The 20000-nt window shown below is 42.7% G+C and overlaps 1 protein-coding gene across 1 annotated transcript in view; it reads right to left on the bottom strand.

The window, feature by feature from the left end:
- The window catches only part of LOC139759912 (lachesin-like), a 59286-nt gene that overhangs the window by 10736 nt on the left and 28550 nt on the right, over positions 1 to 20000 (bottom strand). The window contains exons 4-5 of the mRNA XM_071682527.1: positions 9666 to 9802; positions 1275 to 1455 (exon numbers count right to left, since the gene is read on the bottom strand). Coding sequence (XP_071538628.1) covers positions 1275 to 1455; positions 9666 to 9802 — 318 coding nt within the window. The remainder of the gene's footprint in view (positions 1 to 1274; positions 1456 to 9665; positions 9803 to 20000) is intronic.

The following is a 20000-nucleotide window of genomic DNA, read 5'->3' as shown; positions in this document are numbered from 1 at the left end:
AGGTCCGGTGGACAATCGTTCCCTCGCTATGTGGTTGTTTGGCAGTGGTCATTTGGTGATCACAACGCCAGGGAGGGTTGTATTGAGAGAGAGAGCCTCGACCTCGGGGACTATGAGAGAGAGAGAGAGAGAGAGAGAGAGAGAGAGAGAGAGAGAGAGAGAGAGAGAGAGAGAGAGAGAGAGAGAGAGAGAGAGAATGTTTATCATCTTCCTCATCAACCACCATTGGTCGTGTTGAGCCAGGGATGAGATGGGTGTTGTGGGATGAGGAAGGGAGGGAGGGAGGGAGGGAGGGAGGGAGGGAGGGTGGAAGGGAGGGAGGGAGGAATAGAATAGCGTCAGACTGGATTTCTGTTCGTGGATATGCCTAAGGGCGGTCCTGCTTTATGAGGTGGGAGAAGTGAGGGCCGTTTTCTTTTTTTTTGTCTTTGTAGGTTGGGAAGGCTCTAGTTTCCGCCCATTATACGCGACAGGTAGAGAGTAGGATGTGAATGGAATGTGGCAGTTCTTCATCTGTTCCTGGCGCTACTTCGTAACGCTGGAAACAGGGAATCGAGTACGATTGTGTGGTGTGTGTGTGTGTGTGTGTGTGTGTGTAGATTTGTGCATATTTGTGTAATACATGTTTACGATAGTCGTTACTTTTCTATTGCGATACGTTGAATTATATATACTTTTTTTCAGTATTCTACGGAGCGGGTTTTCAAAACCCGACGTACGTCACTGTCGCAATCTCTAAACGACAGGTATTATGACGTGTTACGAGAACTGTATCTTTATTTTGCTGTAGCTCAACTTAAATCAGGTGGACGTCGCTGACGATCCTGCCACCGTCTGTGAACTCGTCGTAGCTACGTCAATGGGACACAGTTGACTTGCCTAACACCTCTCCCCTTTGAATTCTTCGTTACTTATATCACGGTACGTTACCGATGTCCACGGTCGCCCGCCCCTGAAAATCGACGTAGTTGCGTAACGGGGCGTTACCGAGTGACGTGACAACTTCCCTCAAATTGTCGTAGTTCTGTCACAAGAAGGTATCGACGTACTTGACACCTCACATCCCCCCTGGAGTCGTCGTAGATATGTCACTGGACGTAACTGACTTACTTGACAGCGTCCCTGGAGTCGACGTAATTGTGTCACGGGACGTTATTGACATACGTGACACCACTTCTGCAGTCATCACATTTCTGTCACGGGACGTTATGGACTTACCTAACCCCCGTCACCTGGAATCGACGTAGGTGCGTCACTGAACCTCATCGACGTACCTGACGCCGCCTCTGGAATCGTCGTAGTTGAGCCGATGGGCGTCCCGGTACCAGGCCAACTGGAGGGCCGTAGCTGTTGGGACATCAGCCACCCTACACTGGAGTTCCATGGTGGAACCGGCGCGGTAGAACCTTTCCCTGACCACCACCCCACGCTCGTCCAGGATCTGGATGGCTGCCTCTGGAAAGATGTGGACCATATGATTTGTTAGCTGGAAGACTATTCAAATGATGGGCTCTGGAAGAACGAGGGGTGAGAAGATTTGTAAGTTGGAATGTGATTGGGATGGCCGGCTCTGGAAGGATCCAGACCAAAAGGTATGTAAGCTGGAAGACGAATCTGATACCTGGCTCTGGAAGTATTCAGAAGAAATCATCAGTAAGCTGGAAGATGATCGAGATGGTTTGCTCTGGAAGGATCTAGACGAAAACGATCTGTAAGTTGGAGGACGACTGAGATGGCTGCCTCTGAATCCAGACTACAAGATTTGTAGGCTGGAATGCGATTGGGATGGCTTTCTCTGGAAGGATGAAGACTACGAGTTATAAGCTGGATGACGAACTGGATGTCTGGCTTTGGAAGGATCCACACCCAAGACATCTAAGTATGAAAGCAATCCGGATGGCTAGATCTGGATGCACTGGAACCAGATGTCTTGTAGCTTCTAACTCCACAGTCTGGAACACTACGTACGAAATGACAAGAGGAGCGAGCGAGGCTTTTAGCTTATGATTATAAGATATGCTAGATTGCTTTTCCAGAAAGAATTAAATTACAAGAGTTGTAATTTGAAAATACAAGACGTGAATGGTCGGTAAGGTGGGGAGACCTGGCCTAAAGGCTTGTAGTTTATAAAGACAAGATCTGAAAGATGACGTCTGGAAGAACATGAACAGGAGACTTATATTCTCTGATGGAAAGATCCATAGATGAAACTTTGAGGTCATCACCCTGTGACTTGTAATAACAGGACCTGTGACACTAGCAGCGAAGCAGGAGCAAGACAGATGATGATAGAGACAGAGGAAATAAGACACAGGATGAGAGAAGCAGTAGGAGCAAGACGCAGGATGAGAGAGACAGAAAGAATAAGACAAAGGATGAGAACAGTAGGAACAAGGCACAGGATGAGAGATATAGAGGGAACAAGGCGTTGAAAGAAGGACTCAATAAAAAACAAGACATTTGACGTGAGAGATTGTTTCCATTCCTATCACTTCTAAGCCTTCAAGTTGCTCCCACACACACATTGCACACACACAGACGTCAAAAAGGATGTCAGAAATAAAGATGAATGAGCGTTCGAAGAAACTAGAGAAATGAGATGATAAGAAAAGACATCGTGGTGTCCGAGGCTATGAAAAACAGTGAACCAACAATTTCCTGCTTACTGGAGGTTGCTACGTGTTAAACGATTGTTGACAAACGATATTCACAGCCCATAAACATGTCATCTGCCTCGACGCGACTATAAACCGTAAGAAACATGGTTGTAAAACATGTAACTCCTATCCAACAGAGTTGTAAATATGTATTCCTGTAAACCTCCACGATAAAACAAAGCTGTAAACATGTAAATCTGTCATGGTTAGGTACTAACGTGTCTTTCTGGTCGAGAGATGTGTCAACCAAAGTTATCCTCGGGTAAATCATTCAAGTTGTTTCCCTGTCAGGTGGAGGCGGAAGCATCGGTAACAAGTGAATTTAAGTGAACGATTCGTCAGGATGTTGCCCTGGACGCTTCAGACTTCCATCCAGCGAATCAGTCAGCCAGCGAATCAGTCAGTCAGCGAATCAGTCAGCCAGCGAATCACTCAGCTAGCGAATCATTCAGCCAGCGAACAAGACAGAACGAATCAGTCAGCCAGCAAACCAGTCGTTACCATAATTATCATTACTATTATCATCATAATCTTTATCATTATTATCATTATTGTAAAAATCATTATTATCACTACCATTATAAGTATTGTTACTATTTTTTTGTTACTTATGTTCATCCTATACGGCCAAGTAAGGTACATTAAGTAGAGACGTGATGAACCTTCGAGAAAAGAAATGCCCACTTGGTTCCATAACTTTTTAACACGTATAGAAAACGATAATACAGGAGGTGAGGATTTCCAGTCTCGAACTTCACCTCTCTCTCTCTCTCTATCTCTCTCTCTCTCTCTCTCTCTCCACACCACCGTCCCTACACCTTTCACTCGCTCTGTACGACACGAAGGACATCCTTCCTTCCTCTCCTCTCTCTCCCCTTACCCCCTGGGATGATGTATTATGTATCGGGCAAATACTGGGGGTCAGAGTGCTGGTGATCGCCATCTATCTTTTTACGTATCATCAAGGCAGCCCGGCCGTGCTGGGGAGAGTGCTACCCTTGGCTGTCTTACATATGGCCTCGTATCTTCATGGTACCACACTTGCTGCCTGGGTATATATATATATATATATATATATATATATATATATATATATATATATATATATATATATATATATATATATATATATATATATATATATACATTCACAAAAACGAGAGAATTACACATGCATTTAACTCCGTCTTCGAGGTGCTACCGGATTCCGCCTGCTTTTTGGTTACACCGTGATTGATAAAGTCACCTTTAGAGAGGCTGTGTCATCCTCCGTTGACGAGACGGAGTAACAACCTGGCTTCGAAGGACTCCATCCTCTCCCTGCTACTGAGTGTAGCGCAGGTTGACATGATAAATGATGATATACTCGTATTCAGCAAAGCATCAACATATGGAGTGTAGGTCAATGTTTTCTCTCTCACTTGTGAGATTAAAATAAAAAAAAGACATAAAAGAATATATTCGTTTTGACATTCCCCGGTGTGTACGACAGACAAACAACAGATTATACAATGTTTTGTTCTGTTCTTTGTACGTATTGAACAGCTGATCTCCTGACGGGTGAGAGAGAGAGATAGAGAGAGAGAGAGAGAGAGAGAGAGAGAGAGAGAGAGAGAGAGAGAGAGAGAGAGAGAGAGAGAGATGATTTTTTTTCTCTGCGTTTCACCATTTTCGATCACGAACATTTTGCCTGCAATTCTCCTTTGTTGTTGTTAATTTGTTGTTGTTGTTGTTGTTGTTGTTGTTGTTGTTGTTGTTGTTGTTGTTCTTGTCTGTTGACATACATTTGACCCTGTGTTCTACTGGCTTTACACCCTGCTTACAGGGACCGCCCTCCCCCCCTCCCTCCTCTCTCTCTCTCTCTCTCTCTCTCTCTCTCTCTCTCTCTCTCTCTCTCTCTCTCTCTCTCTCTCTCTCTCTCTCTCTCTCGGTAAACGGAGCTGGGAGAGCGACCCTTGTGAATCAACCCAAGTGATCACCTATGCTCCCCCTCCCCCCCCACCACCGAGGGAAATAGCTACTGCGTCGCCTCACATACCCCCCCCCCCCCCCCGTTGATGCCCAGCCATATGGTAATGGTAAATATGTAAGACATTAACGTTGCCTTGACAACCTTGTCACCTCGAATAATCGACCGAGACCAGGAACACATCGCGACCTGACCTCCACTGCGAATGGTCATTAATGAGCAAGTCTGTCCCCTCTCCACTTCTGGTACCTGCCGACAGACCGAGAAGCTGGTTGACTGGTTGGCTGGTTGACTGGTAGGTGGGTTGGCTGGTTGACAGGTTGGCTGGTTGGCTGGTTGACTGGTAGGTGGGTTGGCAGGCTGGCTCTTCGTGGGCCATCCAGCAGTGAATTTATAACGTTGGGTAAATGTCAGGTCGACCCCCTTACCAATGGGGGCTGGCAAAAGTTCAGAAGGCCATCTTGGTGGGACAGGGGCTGGAGGAGTTAGTGGCGCATACATAATCTCCCTCGTTGTTGGGGGGATTGGTAGTGGTGGTGATAGTGGTGGTGATGGTGGTGGTGATGGTGATGGTGATGGTGATGGTGATGGTGGTGGTGGTGATGGTGATGGTGGTGATGATGGTGGTGATGGTGATGGTGGTGGTAGTGGTGGTGATGGTGATGGTGGTGGTGGTGATGGTGATGGTGATGGTGGTGGTAGTGGTGGTGATGGTGATGGTGGTGGTGGTGATGGTGATGGTGATGGTGATGGTGGTGGTAGTGGTGGTGATGGTGATGGTGGTGGTGGTGATGGTGATGGTGATGGTGGTGATGATGGTGGTGTTGGTGGTGTGGGTTGTGCTGTTGTTGCTACAATACCCGCTGTTACCGCTCTCGTTGTTGTTACTACAGCAGCTGCTGGTGTTATCTGTTACTCCCGAGGGTTACGTTACTACTGTGACTATACTGTTGTTGTGTTGTTGTTGTTACTTTCGGTGGTGTTACACTTGTTGTTGCTACTGTTACTGTTACTGGCAGGACTTTATATTCGAGTTGGAGTTAACCCACCTGGAATTACCCAGATCGGAGTTAAGTAACCCCTGGCTACAGAGTCCTGACTACAGTCACCCAGAGTCCTGGCTACAGTCACCCAGAGTCCTGGCTACAGTCACCCAGAGTCCTGGCTACAGTCACCCAGAGTCCTGGCTACAGTCACCCAGAGCCATTATGAACAATAAGCAAAACATTTAGCCACGGTCAAACAGGTACCTGGAAGGGGTCATCAAGGAAATGACACGACCGTTGAGGGATTATGTAGTCATTAAGGGAACTGATTGAGTTATCAAGGGACCTATAAGGTCATATAAGGTATCTACCCTCTGCTATGGTGGTCACACTCAGCCTTTACTTTTCGGCACTGTCGTAGCAGTGTCCTCCCTTCTCCATCCAGCCTCCCAGCAGTGACCTAATCTGCCTCCCAGGTCCCCCACCCAGCCACTAACACCGCCTCCCAGCTATGAAATGATGCGATTTTCCCATCTTAAGTTCAGTTCATCAATAGATCAGAGAAAGTGGGCTTGGGGAGGCAAGGGACGATTTACCCTAGGTTCCAATAAAGGGAAGCAGGAGGCAAGAGGAATTCATGTCACGTCCTCCGATATAGTCGAATGTCACGAAAGTAAAAATTTGGCCAATATAGAAACACAAGAATTTCAGAGGCAAATGCTAGTGAGGGATGCATACATAAAAGCATAAAAGCATGGCTGAAAGACAAGACGAAAATAGATTCTTTACACTGGACTTCTTTTTGGCCTTTTACCCATCAGTGTTGTCAAATCACTGCGTCTTAAGATGCTACGCCTATTTACGGAAGATGGTTCAACCCTTTGCTCACTTACCCCATCTCCCACTTAGTCTCCACTGTATATGACATCGTTGACAACTAACAAGTGGCACAGTATAGCTGACACGCTATCAACGAAGGAAAGGCAATTCCTCCGCACCACTGAAGTTAAAGGGCTCCTTCAGTACCACTGAAGATGAAGCATTCTATCAGTACCACTGAAGATGAAGCATTCTATCATTACCACTGAAGATGAAGCATTCTATCAGTACCACTGAAGATGAAGCATTCTATCAGTACCACTGAAGATGAAGCATTCTATCAGTACCACTGAAGATGAAGCATTCTATCATTACCACTGAAGATGTGGATCTACATCAATAATACTGATGAAATAAGAACTACATCAATACATCACCAGTGAAGATGAATAACTGCTTCATTAACACTGAGGATAAACAACGGATGGAACAATTCTATCGTAACAAAGCCCAGTAATTACTAATCACTCGTTAATAAGTCGGATTGCCTCAGTTCTGTTTCAGCTTACGATCCAATCATCCCAATCTTTCAGACTCTGACAGATTTACTCTCAATCCAATTACCCACGTCTCTCAGACCCTGGCAATTTGCATGGTACATGAGAGAGAGAGGCATAGCATCCTCGGATCCAAATGTATAATTTCGTCATGTCCAAGACACAGGAATATTCAACACGACATTTTATATTTCAGCGTATTCAAGTCCGGACCTAACCTATATAATCTGGTGATCATTCCGTGGCCTGTGAGTGATTAAGACATTCTAATATCTTAAACCTCTGCAAAAATCGTTTGATCATTTTGTAACCCATTACGAGGATTATATTGCTTAATATAATCATATAATCAGTTGAGTAATTTCTCTAGAGGTTCTAAGTCTTAACTAAAAACTTGATAACTCTGTAACCCATTCGCAATGATTATCTTGATAACTGCAATTATATAATCAGTTTTGTAATACTGACAACGATATGAATCGTTGTCATAACTGATTATAATTATCAATATTCAATTATGAATTGTGAGAGATGAGCTTCAAAGGTCTCCCTTGCGAAAACAGATCTGGATTGATATCCTCACCGGAGCATAATTACATATCTTCAATCTGTAGTCCATATGGAAGATGGACTACAGAAACCCTATACCGACTGGACTGTATGTTTCCCTGAGGTGTGGCCACCCGTCTGTGGTCAGGTTATGGACTTAAGATACATTCGTAAGAACGTTGACAGCTTGGGGTCTCATTACTACGGCCACTGGTACATATAGACAGGAAGTAGAATTGACAGGATGGCTACAAGATACTCAATTTCATGTAGACAGAAGATATGTTTGACATTTTGGGTTTGAAGAAAATTATATGTGTGTGTGTGTGTCTGGACAGAATAACCTAAAACGATTCTTATGGGTCGTTGTAAGAATGGACTATGGCTATCGGATCTTAGAATGTTTTAAACGCTTAATCAAGTTACGTCAGAACCATTAATTCGAATATTTTTTTTAACCATAATAGACCCTTCTCAATTTACCATCCGCTATCACCTCGCCTCGTCTTGAGAATTTCAAAATCACCTTCAAATCTCTGAATATCACACTCGTGATTCAACCTGGAAATGGCGGAAATAATCGCCAACATTTCCTTAAAGAATGACACCATCAGATCAGGCTGAAAAATGGCGGGGATAATCACCAACGTTTCCTTAAAGAACGCCACCACCAGATCCATCCTGGCGTTCTTTTATATGGGAAACAATGGTGGATCACGTCACACATGGGTTGATGTATACAGCTGACGGATACCCATTGTGATGGCGTCCACATCGCTCCATTAACCTCGCCTATAAATTGCTCATAAAGAAGATATTTTGGTTTAATACGGAGATCACGGATGACTTGACTTTTAACACTTTACTAATACTACGAGTCGCTTCTCCATTAATAACATTTCTCAAACTCATCAGACGTACCAGAACACGTTATCGGGTATTTCCACACAAACAACAAGAGATCTTGATCAGTGCTGTAGTTATCTAGCTGACAGACAAATGCTAGCAATCGATACTAGATCCCTTTCGTTCTCTGGAACTGTTCAATCGCTTTTCTCCAAAGCAGATCCTCTTTTTAACGTCAAAAGTTGCCAGAACTTAGTGAGACGGCTCGCTGAAGAAGCAGAGAGATGGTCGGGGTTCGTGATAATCCACTCCACAAAAGACCTCAGTAAGGGAGGGATAAGTAAATCATCTACAATGTCCAAAAAGCACCATATATAACCTCTCCACATCATCATGTCAATCCACAAGACGAAATGCGATTTCCACATTTCGGAATCAATACACAAGACCAAATATACAGAGTCTAAGGCACCACAATCAATCCCAGAAATGCCAGAGACGCATTCACCACAGCGCCACATCAACGTGCACACAGTCTGACGCAGACACAGTACAGGAACCCCCTCCTTTCCCTCCTCACCACACAGGGCCCAGCTGGTATCTCTCAACGCCACCAGCTCTCGTGGAAGTAGTCTGGATCCTGATGTAAAAGGGACTAATGCTCTATACAAGCTTTTTGAAGATCGGATCGATGGCCCATCCCATAGCCGGCCTGAGTTCGAAGCAGTGCTCTCGAACCAGGGTTCGCGAACCAGAGTTCGAATCAGTCTCAAATGGATGGAAAAGACGGAAGTTTTTTTTTTACCCCAAAATTGATTTCATTTTTTATCAGTCCAAAAAAATTCTTTCCCATGTTTTTTATAGACTAATTTCTCTGCAATTTAAGTCGCTAGATGTGTCCGTTGCAATACCATACGTGAAGACCATTATCACAACAGGTTAATTAGAAGCAGGACTAATTGCCCAGGAAACAACCAGTCCTGATGTTCCCTCTGCAACGTTGTCCAGTGTGTGTGTGTGTGTGTGTGTGTGTGTGTTCACCACTCCACTGTGATGACGAACCTTTTCAATGTAATAAATGTTCCTGAACCACGACGCTGTTATCAAATGCAACTAACATCATCAACAATTGCAATGAAATACGAAAAGTAAAGTTATATATATATATATATATATATATATATATATATATATATATATATATATATATATATATATATATATATAGAGAGAGAGATATATATATATAGAGAGAGAGAGAGAGAGAGAGAGAGGCACATACCTACGACCTGCAGGTGGAGGGTCAGGATGAGAGGCGGGTGTGTCGACACCTGGCACTGATAGGTTCCTTGGTCGCGTCGCTGGACGTATCGGATACGTAGCCTCCAGTCGTACGGCTGCTGGAACGTCAGGGCGAACCTGTGGGTGGAACTGGGTGAGAGAGAGAGAGAGAGAGAGAGAGAGAGAGAGAGAGAGAGAGAGGGGGGGGGCTGGATGGGTTCTTTAAACTGGGGGGGTCTTAGGTAGACCTGGTCAATTGATGGAGGTCTGCAAGTGAAGGTGTGGTTCATGATTGATGTGTTGGCAGATTAAGGTGGTTTATGGACGTAGATCATGTGGGCGTGGTTTATGGACGTAGATCATGTGGGCGTGGTTTATTGATGTAGGTCATGTAGGCGTGGTTTATAGGTGTACGTCACGTGGGCGTGGTTTATAGATGCACGCTAAGTGGGCGTGGCAAAAAAAAAGTTCTTTTTGACCTTTGATTTTCCTATAACCATCGATCATGTTGTTATCATCCAACTTAGGGTTATGAACAACAACTGTGGAAGTTGTTAGTGTTATAAACCAGGACTGCGTCATAGGTGTATAACATGTAAGTGTGTACCAGTGGTTATGATATATCTTCAAGTATACATAAAAACACGTGTGTACACACACACACACACACACACACACACACACATACATACACACACAACACACAGATATACTTGTATGTATTTTTATATATATCTACATATTGCTTATATTCCCTTACTCTGATACCTCACCTGGTGATACACCTTGGCCCCCGGGTGAGTCCTGGAGGTAGGCTGGAGGTAGCTATAAGGAGGTAGAGAGAAGTAAGGGAGGTTGGAGGCCACTCCCTCTGTATCAGTGGCGGAGGTAACTGCCTCAGCGAGGGAGAGGGGCACAGTGGGAGGTAAATACTGGGCTTGAGTGGTGTTCTCAGCCGACGTCTGCTGAGGAAGAAGAAGGGGGGGAAGGGTGGGGGGGGGGGAAATGGGGTCAGGTGAAGGTTGAACTGAGGTTAGAAGGAGAGTTGAGACGGTAGCCTCAGTCATCCTTTGCTGAGGAGGAGGAGGAAGAAGATGCAGAGGAAGAGGAAGAGGAGGAGAAGGAAGACGATAAGAAGGAAGAAAAGGAGGAGGAGGAGGAGGAGGAGGAGGAGGAGGAGGAGGAGAAGGAGAGGGAAGAGGAGGAGGAGGAGGAGGAGGAAGAAGTGGGGTCAAGAGAAGCTCCAGCTGAGGCAGGAGAGGCAGCTGAGAGAAAGTAACACCGAGGCAAGAAGTGGCAATACTCGTCGACGTCTCTCTTAAGGACGAATCCATTAAGGGCAGAGAGAGGAGCCCCGCCAGAACGTAAACAAAAGCAGAGATGGTCCAGAGGATAAAGAGGAGAACAATAAACCAGGAGATAAAGAGGAAAACAATAAACCAGAGGATAAAGAGGAGAACAATAAACCAGGAGATAAAGAAAGTTTGAAGAACCCGTGCAAGAGAGAGGGGGTTTAGATAGAGAGTTGCTAACGATGGGGCAGAGATTACAGTGAGGTAACAGATAAAGTCTTTATCTTCTGATATGCTTGAGTTATCTGACCCATGCTGGAAAATTGTATTTCTTGTGAAGGTGTTTATATTTGTGTTGTATATACTGAACAGCAATGATGGTTTTATTTCCCTGTATATATATATATATATATATATATATATATATATATATATATATATATATATATATATATATATATATATATATATATATATATATATATATATATATATTTATATATATATATATATATATATATATATATATATATATATATATATATATATATATATATATATATATATATATATATATATATATATATATATATATATATATATATATATATATATACACTGGTGGTTTATATAAGCGCCTTTTATTCTGGCTGACAGACTAACATCACACAGCTGTCAACTAGGATGTGCAGACAATGCTTGGCTGAGTCAAACCACCGCATCGCCACAACACACAAAAGTTGGTCGTTGTCGTGAGGAGGATTTTTCATGCCTCTAATCAAAAGGTAATGGTTGATTAATTGCCTGCTATTATCTTAGGATGATATTCTTTCATTTAGAGTTACGGTGTTCTAGTCTAGACTCGTCTAGACTTGCTGTCTGTCAACAAGTTTATTGCTTAATCTCGTGTTATGGTCTTTGCTTCCCCTGTGTTTGCATCGTTCGACGGACCGTTAATTCTGCACGTCACACAACTAGTTCGAAAACTTAAAAGGTTGTGATCAGGTCACTCATTACTCTTCCCTCTTCCACAGCGGACAAATTAAGGCCTCCAATCTTGTCCTGTCACTCGGGTCTATTTTTCCCTGGGACCATCTTTATTGCCCTCCTCTGGATATTCTCTATAAGCTCTTTCTACTTCTTTAAGTGCGATGACCAAACACGAGAATCATATCCTAGTTTTGGACTAATGTAGGACGTGAGTAACTCCTTACTTGAATTTAATCTTAACATTTGCCAGCAGACATATTGTATTTTTGGTACTAATTGTACCAGATAGGTTAGGCAAGTTCCTTCCACATACATATTCCAGCAGCTTAATTTCTTGTCAGGTTATTATATTCATGTATGTCTTTCTCTACCCCCGAGCACCCCCATCCTCTCTCTCTCTCTCTCTCTCTCTCTCTCTCTCTCTCTCTCTCTCTCTCTCTCTCTCTCTCTCTCTCTCTCTCTCTCTCTCTCTCTCTCTCTCTCTCTCTCTCTCTCTCTCTCTCTCTCTCTCTCTCTCTCACTGTATCAGCACGGCTCCTCCTAAACCGTCGGACCACCGAAGTTAACAAGGTACCTCTTGTAATTACCCCCAGCGCTAGAGGGTTATAAACGCCAAGATTGTATTATATTACCTCGCTCCTAACTTAATATAACTTACTTGTCTTGCCACATTCATTATACATAATTGGCGAGTAAAGAAGTGAGCAGTGAGCGCTAATTATAGCAACTGGCTCGCTATGTAATTGGGTATAATTTCCATCGATTCTAAAAAATTTCTCGTTGCATTAACGCTACGAGAACGAATCGAAGAAATAAGCGCTTGTATCTCTTTTTTATTCATGATCTTTATCTATAATTATATGTAGATATATAAATGATAATATAATATTAAGACAGAGAAGACTGTATTATTCAAACCTTGCTATGCGACGGTAATTTTGGTCAAGTGTATCGGCACATAATGTCTCACGACGGTAATTTTGGTCAAGTGTATCGGCACATAATGTCTCACGACGGTAATTTCGTGAATACATTCGTGACCTGAGACTCACGGATGGCAAGAATTATTTCCTTCGCTTCGTGCATCGTGTGGGATTTGATCAAGGGATAAGAAAATAGATAAAAAAGAAATCGTTTTTCAATGTGGTATACACTGAAGACATGGTGTATGTCTGGGGTTCTGTGGTACTGAGTACCCCAGTGTCCCCCAGTGAGAACCCAGTGTTACCCCCAGTATGAAGACCCCAGTTCCATCAGCATGAGGACCTAGTTTTCCCCAGAATGAGGACCCCAGTTTTCCCCCAGTATGAAGATCTAGTTTCCCCCAGTACGAAGACCCTAGTTTTATCAGCATGAGGACCCCAGTTTCCCCCAGTATGAAGATCTAGTTTCCCCCGGTATGAGGACCCCAGTTTCATCAGCATGAGGACCCTAGTTTCCCCCAGTATGAAGCCCTAGCTTCCCCCAGTATGAGTACCCCAGTTTCATCAGCATGAGGACCCCAGTTTTCCCCAGTATGAAAACCTAGTTTCCTTGAGCATGAAAACCCCAGTTTTCTCGCTATGGGTACTCCACTCTCTCCGGTATTAGGTTACCAGTTACCCCAGTATGTGTCCCGCTGTTTCCCCACTGTGCTTTCCCCCAGTTCCCCTTGGTAACCCTCCCCCCCCTCCCCCAGCAGTGCAACAGAGGGGGAGGGTATGATCCCTCCTCCTCCTCGTCCTCCTCCTCAAGGCTCCATTATGTATATCCATCGTCCCTCCTTTGTTCCGCCCTCCAGCAGACACCTTTTTAAATGCAAAGTGCCTCATCAAACAGACTACGAAGTATATTCATGGACTTATTACCCGCGCTGCCAGAGGGGGAGGACTGTGCCCGGCGCATCCACACAGATGTGACGCAATGGTGACGTTATCTTCCCGCACAGGGTCATGATGCGACGCAACGGTGACGTTATCTTCCCACACGGGGTCATGGTGTGACGTAATGGTGACGTTATCTTCCCACACGGGGTCATGATGTGACGCAACGGTGACGTTATCTTCCCACACGGGGTCATGGTGTGACGTAATGGTGACGTTATCTTCCCACACGGGGTCATGATGTGACGCAACGGTGACGTTATCTTCCCACACGGGGTCATGATGTGACGCAAGAGTTTGTTTTCTTGAGACGTTGAACATGTGGATCTTGTGATCAGCTCAACTGTAGTAGTGTGGACTGTTTGTTGATTACAGCGGTACTGTCCGTGAACACGACGGTACACGATCTTTGAGCACGATAGTTCGATCAATAACCACCAGGGTACGACACTCTGTCTTGTGTCGTGTATAATCATCCTATCACGTACTTCTATACCGTCTGTGCCACCCTCTGTATAGCATATACTGTCTATATCACCCCTTCCACTCATCTTGTATATCCATTCCAAATGTTATCCATATCTATCTTTTTATAACGTCTTTAACCGTGATGTAGGCAACTAAATGGGATATAGATTAGCCACCACTTCTAACTGCTTCAAGAGCCCTGGCAAGAACCCCCTTGAGCTAGAGTGAATTAGGAGGTAAGAACACTCTCGCTGGGCCACATAATAAGAATCCTGAGCTGTGAGGGGCTCACTCAGTCGATATACTCGGAAATGAGGAGACAGATGCACACACACACACGGGAGGCCTCATAACCTATGAGGGATAAAGTGAGGTTATCTGATTATCAGGACACAGAAGCATTCGCGAGACCTCACAATTAGATCTGTGAGGCAATCAAAGCAATGATGTCGTCTGGGACACACACACACACACACACACACACACACACACACACACACACACACACACACACACACACACACACACACACATACACCTGCTCCCCATTTCCAACATCATTAACGAATTGATATTACCACAGAGCTAAGCCGTAGGAACGGGTCTCAGAGAGATGGAAAGAGACTAAGCCAGCTCCCCTGTGATACACTCGAACCAAGCCAGCTCACAGATTGCCAATATTCTATCAGACACAAAGCACGTTTGTTGACATATACAGAAATGAGTTCTTGCGGTCCCTTACTTACACGACTCAATCCTGGCACACACACACACACACACACATACACACGGGCCTCCGTGGCGCAGTGGTTACTGACCATGAGTCAGCACGGGCCATCTCGAGGTCGGACACGTATGGATTCGTATCCTGGTAAATGAGAGTTGGCCCAAACCCAACGCAGGTGTTTATTCTTCCCTTGGGGCTAGTCGATAAATGGGTAACTTGCTTAGGTTTGTGTGTGTGTGTGTGTGTGTGTGTGTGTGTGTGTGTGTGTGTGTGTGTGTGTGTGTGTGTGTGTGTGTGTGTGTGTGTAAGAGACGATGCAACACTAGTGTCAAACTTCCTCCCAGTAACACACACAATACTCATATCTAGTGATCAAATACACACGTACATCATTCTCACAGTTTTATCAGTCTAATACATTGTTCCTATTTTCCCCTCTAAGTTACCAAAAGACCCAAAGCTCCATCCTGCCACTCCTAGGGTCATTGCATGAACTAAACAAACTGCTGTTGCAACGACAGTGAGCCTCTTGTGATGTTGCATCTGCAGAAATGCAACGTCTGTGTGTGTGTGTGTGTGTGTGTGTGTGTGTGTGTGTGTGTGTGTGTGGAGCAGAGTGTCTGCCGTTGCATTCAACGATGCAAGATAACCCTATTCCTGCATGCAAATATCCCACATAAGCACCATCTGAATCCATATCTGTGACACTTGTGCCTCTAAGAGAAGGGTCCAACACCCTCAGTTCCTTCTCTGATGTACTTGTTTCTCCAACAACTGATCCTGTCACCCCACAGTCCCTCTCTGAAACTCCTCTTCTCTAACACTAGGGACCAACACCCCCTTTGTTCCTCTTTGTATTACGTGACCCACTAACACCAGGGCTCAACACCCATCCCTCCTACTCCCTTCTGTATTACCTGATCCTTCAGCAGTTGGGTTTGATAACCCCCTGATCAGTCAAGTTGTGTCGAAGGAAATTTCTTTCTCCCATTGAATCTATGCAACGTCTGAATTGACCTCGAGAACTGTAGCAATGGTAAGCTGAGGCCATGCTTGCAATAGTAGAGTCAAGACAATACCAACACTCGAAACAAAACCTTCAAGAACACAATTAACAACACAAATGGCAACATTCTAATCAAAACCTGAACTGCAGCATACTAACATCAGACTAAACCAAACCAATGCTGAAAAACATTAGCCACAAGTTCTTCAGACAGAGCAGGTATTCATACCATTTTTGTATCTTGCATAATGCTGGCGTCTCCTAAGACATTATTTCCCTACAACCACCACAATACTGACAACAGTAACACAAATCACAAAACTATTGCCAACAAAATTCATGTCGATAACCTACAAAAGATTAAACACAATAAGCAGCGTCTATAGAATCACAGGAAAAAAATAGGCATCTCCATCACCTTCCCACACACAAAAGTACTCACAAATAGTACCTACAGCAACACACACACACACACACACACACACACACACACACACACACACACACACACACACACACACACACACACATAAACACAACCATCGCCATCACCACCACACCAACGACACCACGCCAACAACAATGTTACCCACAATAATATCCATAACAATAAAGTGGTGAGGGAGGCTTACCGAAACCCTGGTGAGTGTGGCGACCAGACAGCATTAGTCTCGTGAACTCAGTGCCAACAAACCTGGCAGTTATGAACACCACGAGCCATCCAGTGGCCCTCGAAGACGTTCTTTAAACCCATTTCACACTTAGATGATTAATATAAATCAAGGATTCACGTTTCGTGTTCACTACAAGCTGCAGCAAGTGAGAAAAATCAAGACAGAGTGAAGGGAGTATGAGAAGCTAACGTTGGAAAATCATAAAAGAGAAAAAAAAATATTTTCCAGTTTGAAAAAAAAATCACTCGACAGGAAATTAGTGAGAGTATAAAGCTTCAGGAGTGAAAGGTTTCTCAGCGAGTCCGTTCCTGGAACTTGACTTGGATGAACCTAATGAGACCATTCCTGGAAACGCGTTTCAGTTGAACTCAATGAGACTGGAACTGGAACACGGTCTGGAGGGAAGCCCAGTCAGGCCATTCCTGGAACCTGGACTAGTTGCACGCCCAGTACGTCTCACATATCCTTACAATATAAAGTGAATCATCAACCTTACAAGTTTTACCCTCCAGAGCCATCATGAGGGAAGTGGTGAATGTATACACACATTCATCGAGTAAAAATGAGGGAAGTAGTGGATGTATACATACATTCGTCGAGTAAAAATGAGGGAAGTGGTGAATGTATACACACATTCATCGAGTAAAAATGAGGGAAGTAGTGAATGTATACATACATTTATCGAGTAAAAATGAGGGAAGTAGTGGATGTATACATACATTCGTCGAGTAAAAATGAGGGAAGTGGTGAATGTATACACACATTCATCGAGTAAAAATGAGGGAAGTAGTGGATGTATACATACATTTATCGAGTGAAAATGAGGGAAGTAGTGGATGTATACAGACATTCGTCGAGTAAAAATGAGGGAAGTAGTGGATGTATACATACATTCATCGAGTGAAAATGAGGGAAGTAGTGGATGTATACATACATTCATCGAGTGAAAATGAGGGAAGTAGTGGATGTATACATACATTTATCGAGTGAAATCAACTAGAATAATGTATTTCTTGTGTCTCTTATCTTCTTATATATAGAATTCCTCAGACACTCCCCTCCGTTTGGAGACGAGATTAGGCCAATCAAGACGCGCTGACGGTGACGATTATGACGCAAGTGTCAGCAACAACCGTCTGCTGACGTGGCCTCAGAAGTGATAAAGTTGTAGAGGAGGAAGCCTCTCCTCCCCTCCTTAGATATCGGGGGCAAGAAGGAGCCAACCAACCTCATTATTCCCGTTTTCTTCAATATCTTTTTCCTCGACAGCTGTCAACCCGGAGCCGGTTTTACGTAAGGTTATACCTCACTCCCAGACGAAGATGGGAGGACGTTCCTCTCAGTTTTCACATGCAAATATGAAGGTAAGAAACGTCATAAGATATGCACACGTTCTTTTTTGTAGTTTAGAGAATGGGAAGCGAGGGGTGGGGCAAGTACATTACTTAAAGGCTAGACGTCGAAGACTTAATCTAGTCAAACGTAAAGTGAGTAGAGAAAAGAGATAGAGAAAATCGCAGGTTGCGGACCGAATCCTTTGGTGATTTCCGGCCAAATTAATCCCTAGCTGTAAATCCATGGCATCATCATGCCTCCCTGATTGATCAACAATTGATCCCCCCAGCAGTAAATCAAGGCCTCCGGGCACCACTGATTGGCAAAGAATCTCAAGTGACACCTCGAGGAATCGATCATCTCTGATTGGCTAGTCGTATCCTAAACTCCTGCCAATACACGGGGAATTAGACGTCTCTGAGTTATGATCAACTCAATATTATAAGTAAATCAATAATGATACTAATGATAATGATAATGATAATAATAATGATAATAGTAATGATAATGATCATATTGATAATGACAATAATGATAATAATTATCATTATCATTATCATTATCTCCAAAGTCTTATAAAAGACGCGAGCATAAGTTGTTATATCATTGGAACTCTGACGGTAACTCTACCTCAAAGGCAAAATTACTCTCGACGCTTTTTAATACATCCATATATATATATATATATATATATATATATATATATATATATATATATATATATATATATATATATATATATATATATATATATATATATATATATATATATATATATATATATATATATATATATATATATATATATATATATATATATATATATATATATATATATATATATATATATATATATATATATATATATATATATATATATATATATATATATATATATATATATATATATATATATATATATATATATATATATATATATATATATATATATATATATATATATATATATATATATATATATATATATATACATTTATGTATGAGTGTGAGTGTGTTTATATATATCAGAGGAGAGTTAATGGAAACTAAAAGTGATAAAAACATAAATGTAAAAGTGAAAATGAACCCAAAAATAATTCTACTTATGCAAAAAGTCACATGTGGATATATTTGTCTTTCTAAATGAGCTCAAAATCGATGATGTTACGAGTGTAAAAATTTATATGAGGATGTTCATATATACATATTTACTTCCTATGTATTTTAAGTCGGTCGGCACATAACTAGGTGTTTTTTTTCGTCCGAGTAATTAAGAAAAAGACTAATTATGTTTACAGTACCTTACAAGGCGGGAACAAAAAATATCCATTAAATTTAATTGCAAAATGGCAAAATGATTTCGAACCAAATTTATAAAAAAGATAATATCGCGTCCTTGAAGCATTGAATATATGAATGAAGGTCTGTCCAAAAATAGAAGGGAAGAATAGACTAGGTTCATTAAAGGCAAGGTGTGATAGAGTGAATAGAAAGGATATAGGTAGATAGAGATTATGGTAAGATTAAGGTAAGGCATATTGGGTATTAAACACTATGTGAAATACGTGTTCGGGGGTCTCATAATCACAGTGGCACTACATATATCCATTGGCAGTGTGAATTACTAATTAGCAATATATATAGTAATTGGCTCTATCACACTAAATGTGACAGTATGAATTAACTGGCAGTCACACATTAATTGGCACTGTGCACGTTAATTCGCAGTGTGAGTGTTAACTGACACTGTAAACAAAAAATATTACTTGATACATTAATCGTAATTGGCACATTAATTGGCACAGTATATACTGATTGGTACTGCTCGCATTAATTGGCACTGAACGTATTGATTGGCACTGCATGCATCTATTGGTATTGGACAAAATACTTGGCACTGTGCACGTTAGCTGACACTACACACATCAGTTGGCACTACACATGTTAACCTGCACCACACACACGAATAAACATCACACACA

The sequence above is a fragment of the Panulirus ornatus genome, chromosome 3, assembly GCF_036320965.1.
Source record: "Panulirus ornatus isolate Po-2019 chromosome 3, ASM3632096v1, whole genome shotgun sequence".
NCBI classification, from domain to species: domain Eukaryota; kingdom Metazoa; phylum Arthropoda; class Malacostraca; order Decapoda; family Palinuridae; genus Panulirus; species Panulirus ornatus.
This window is presented reverse-complemented; position numbering and strand designations above follow the sequence as displayed.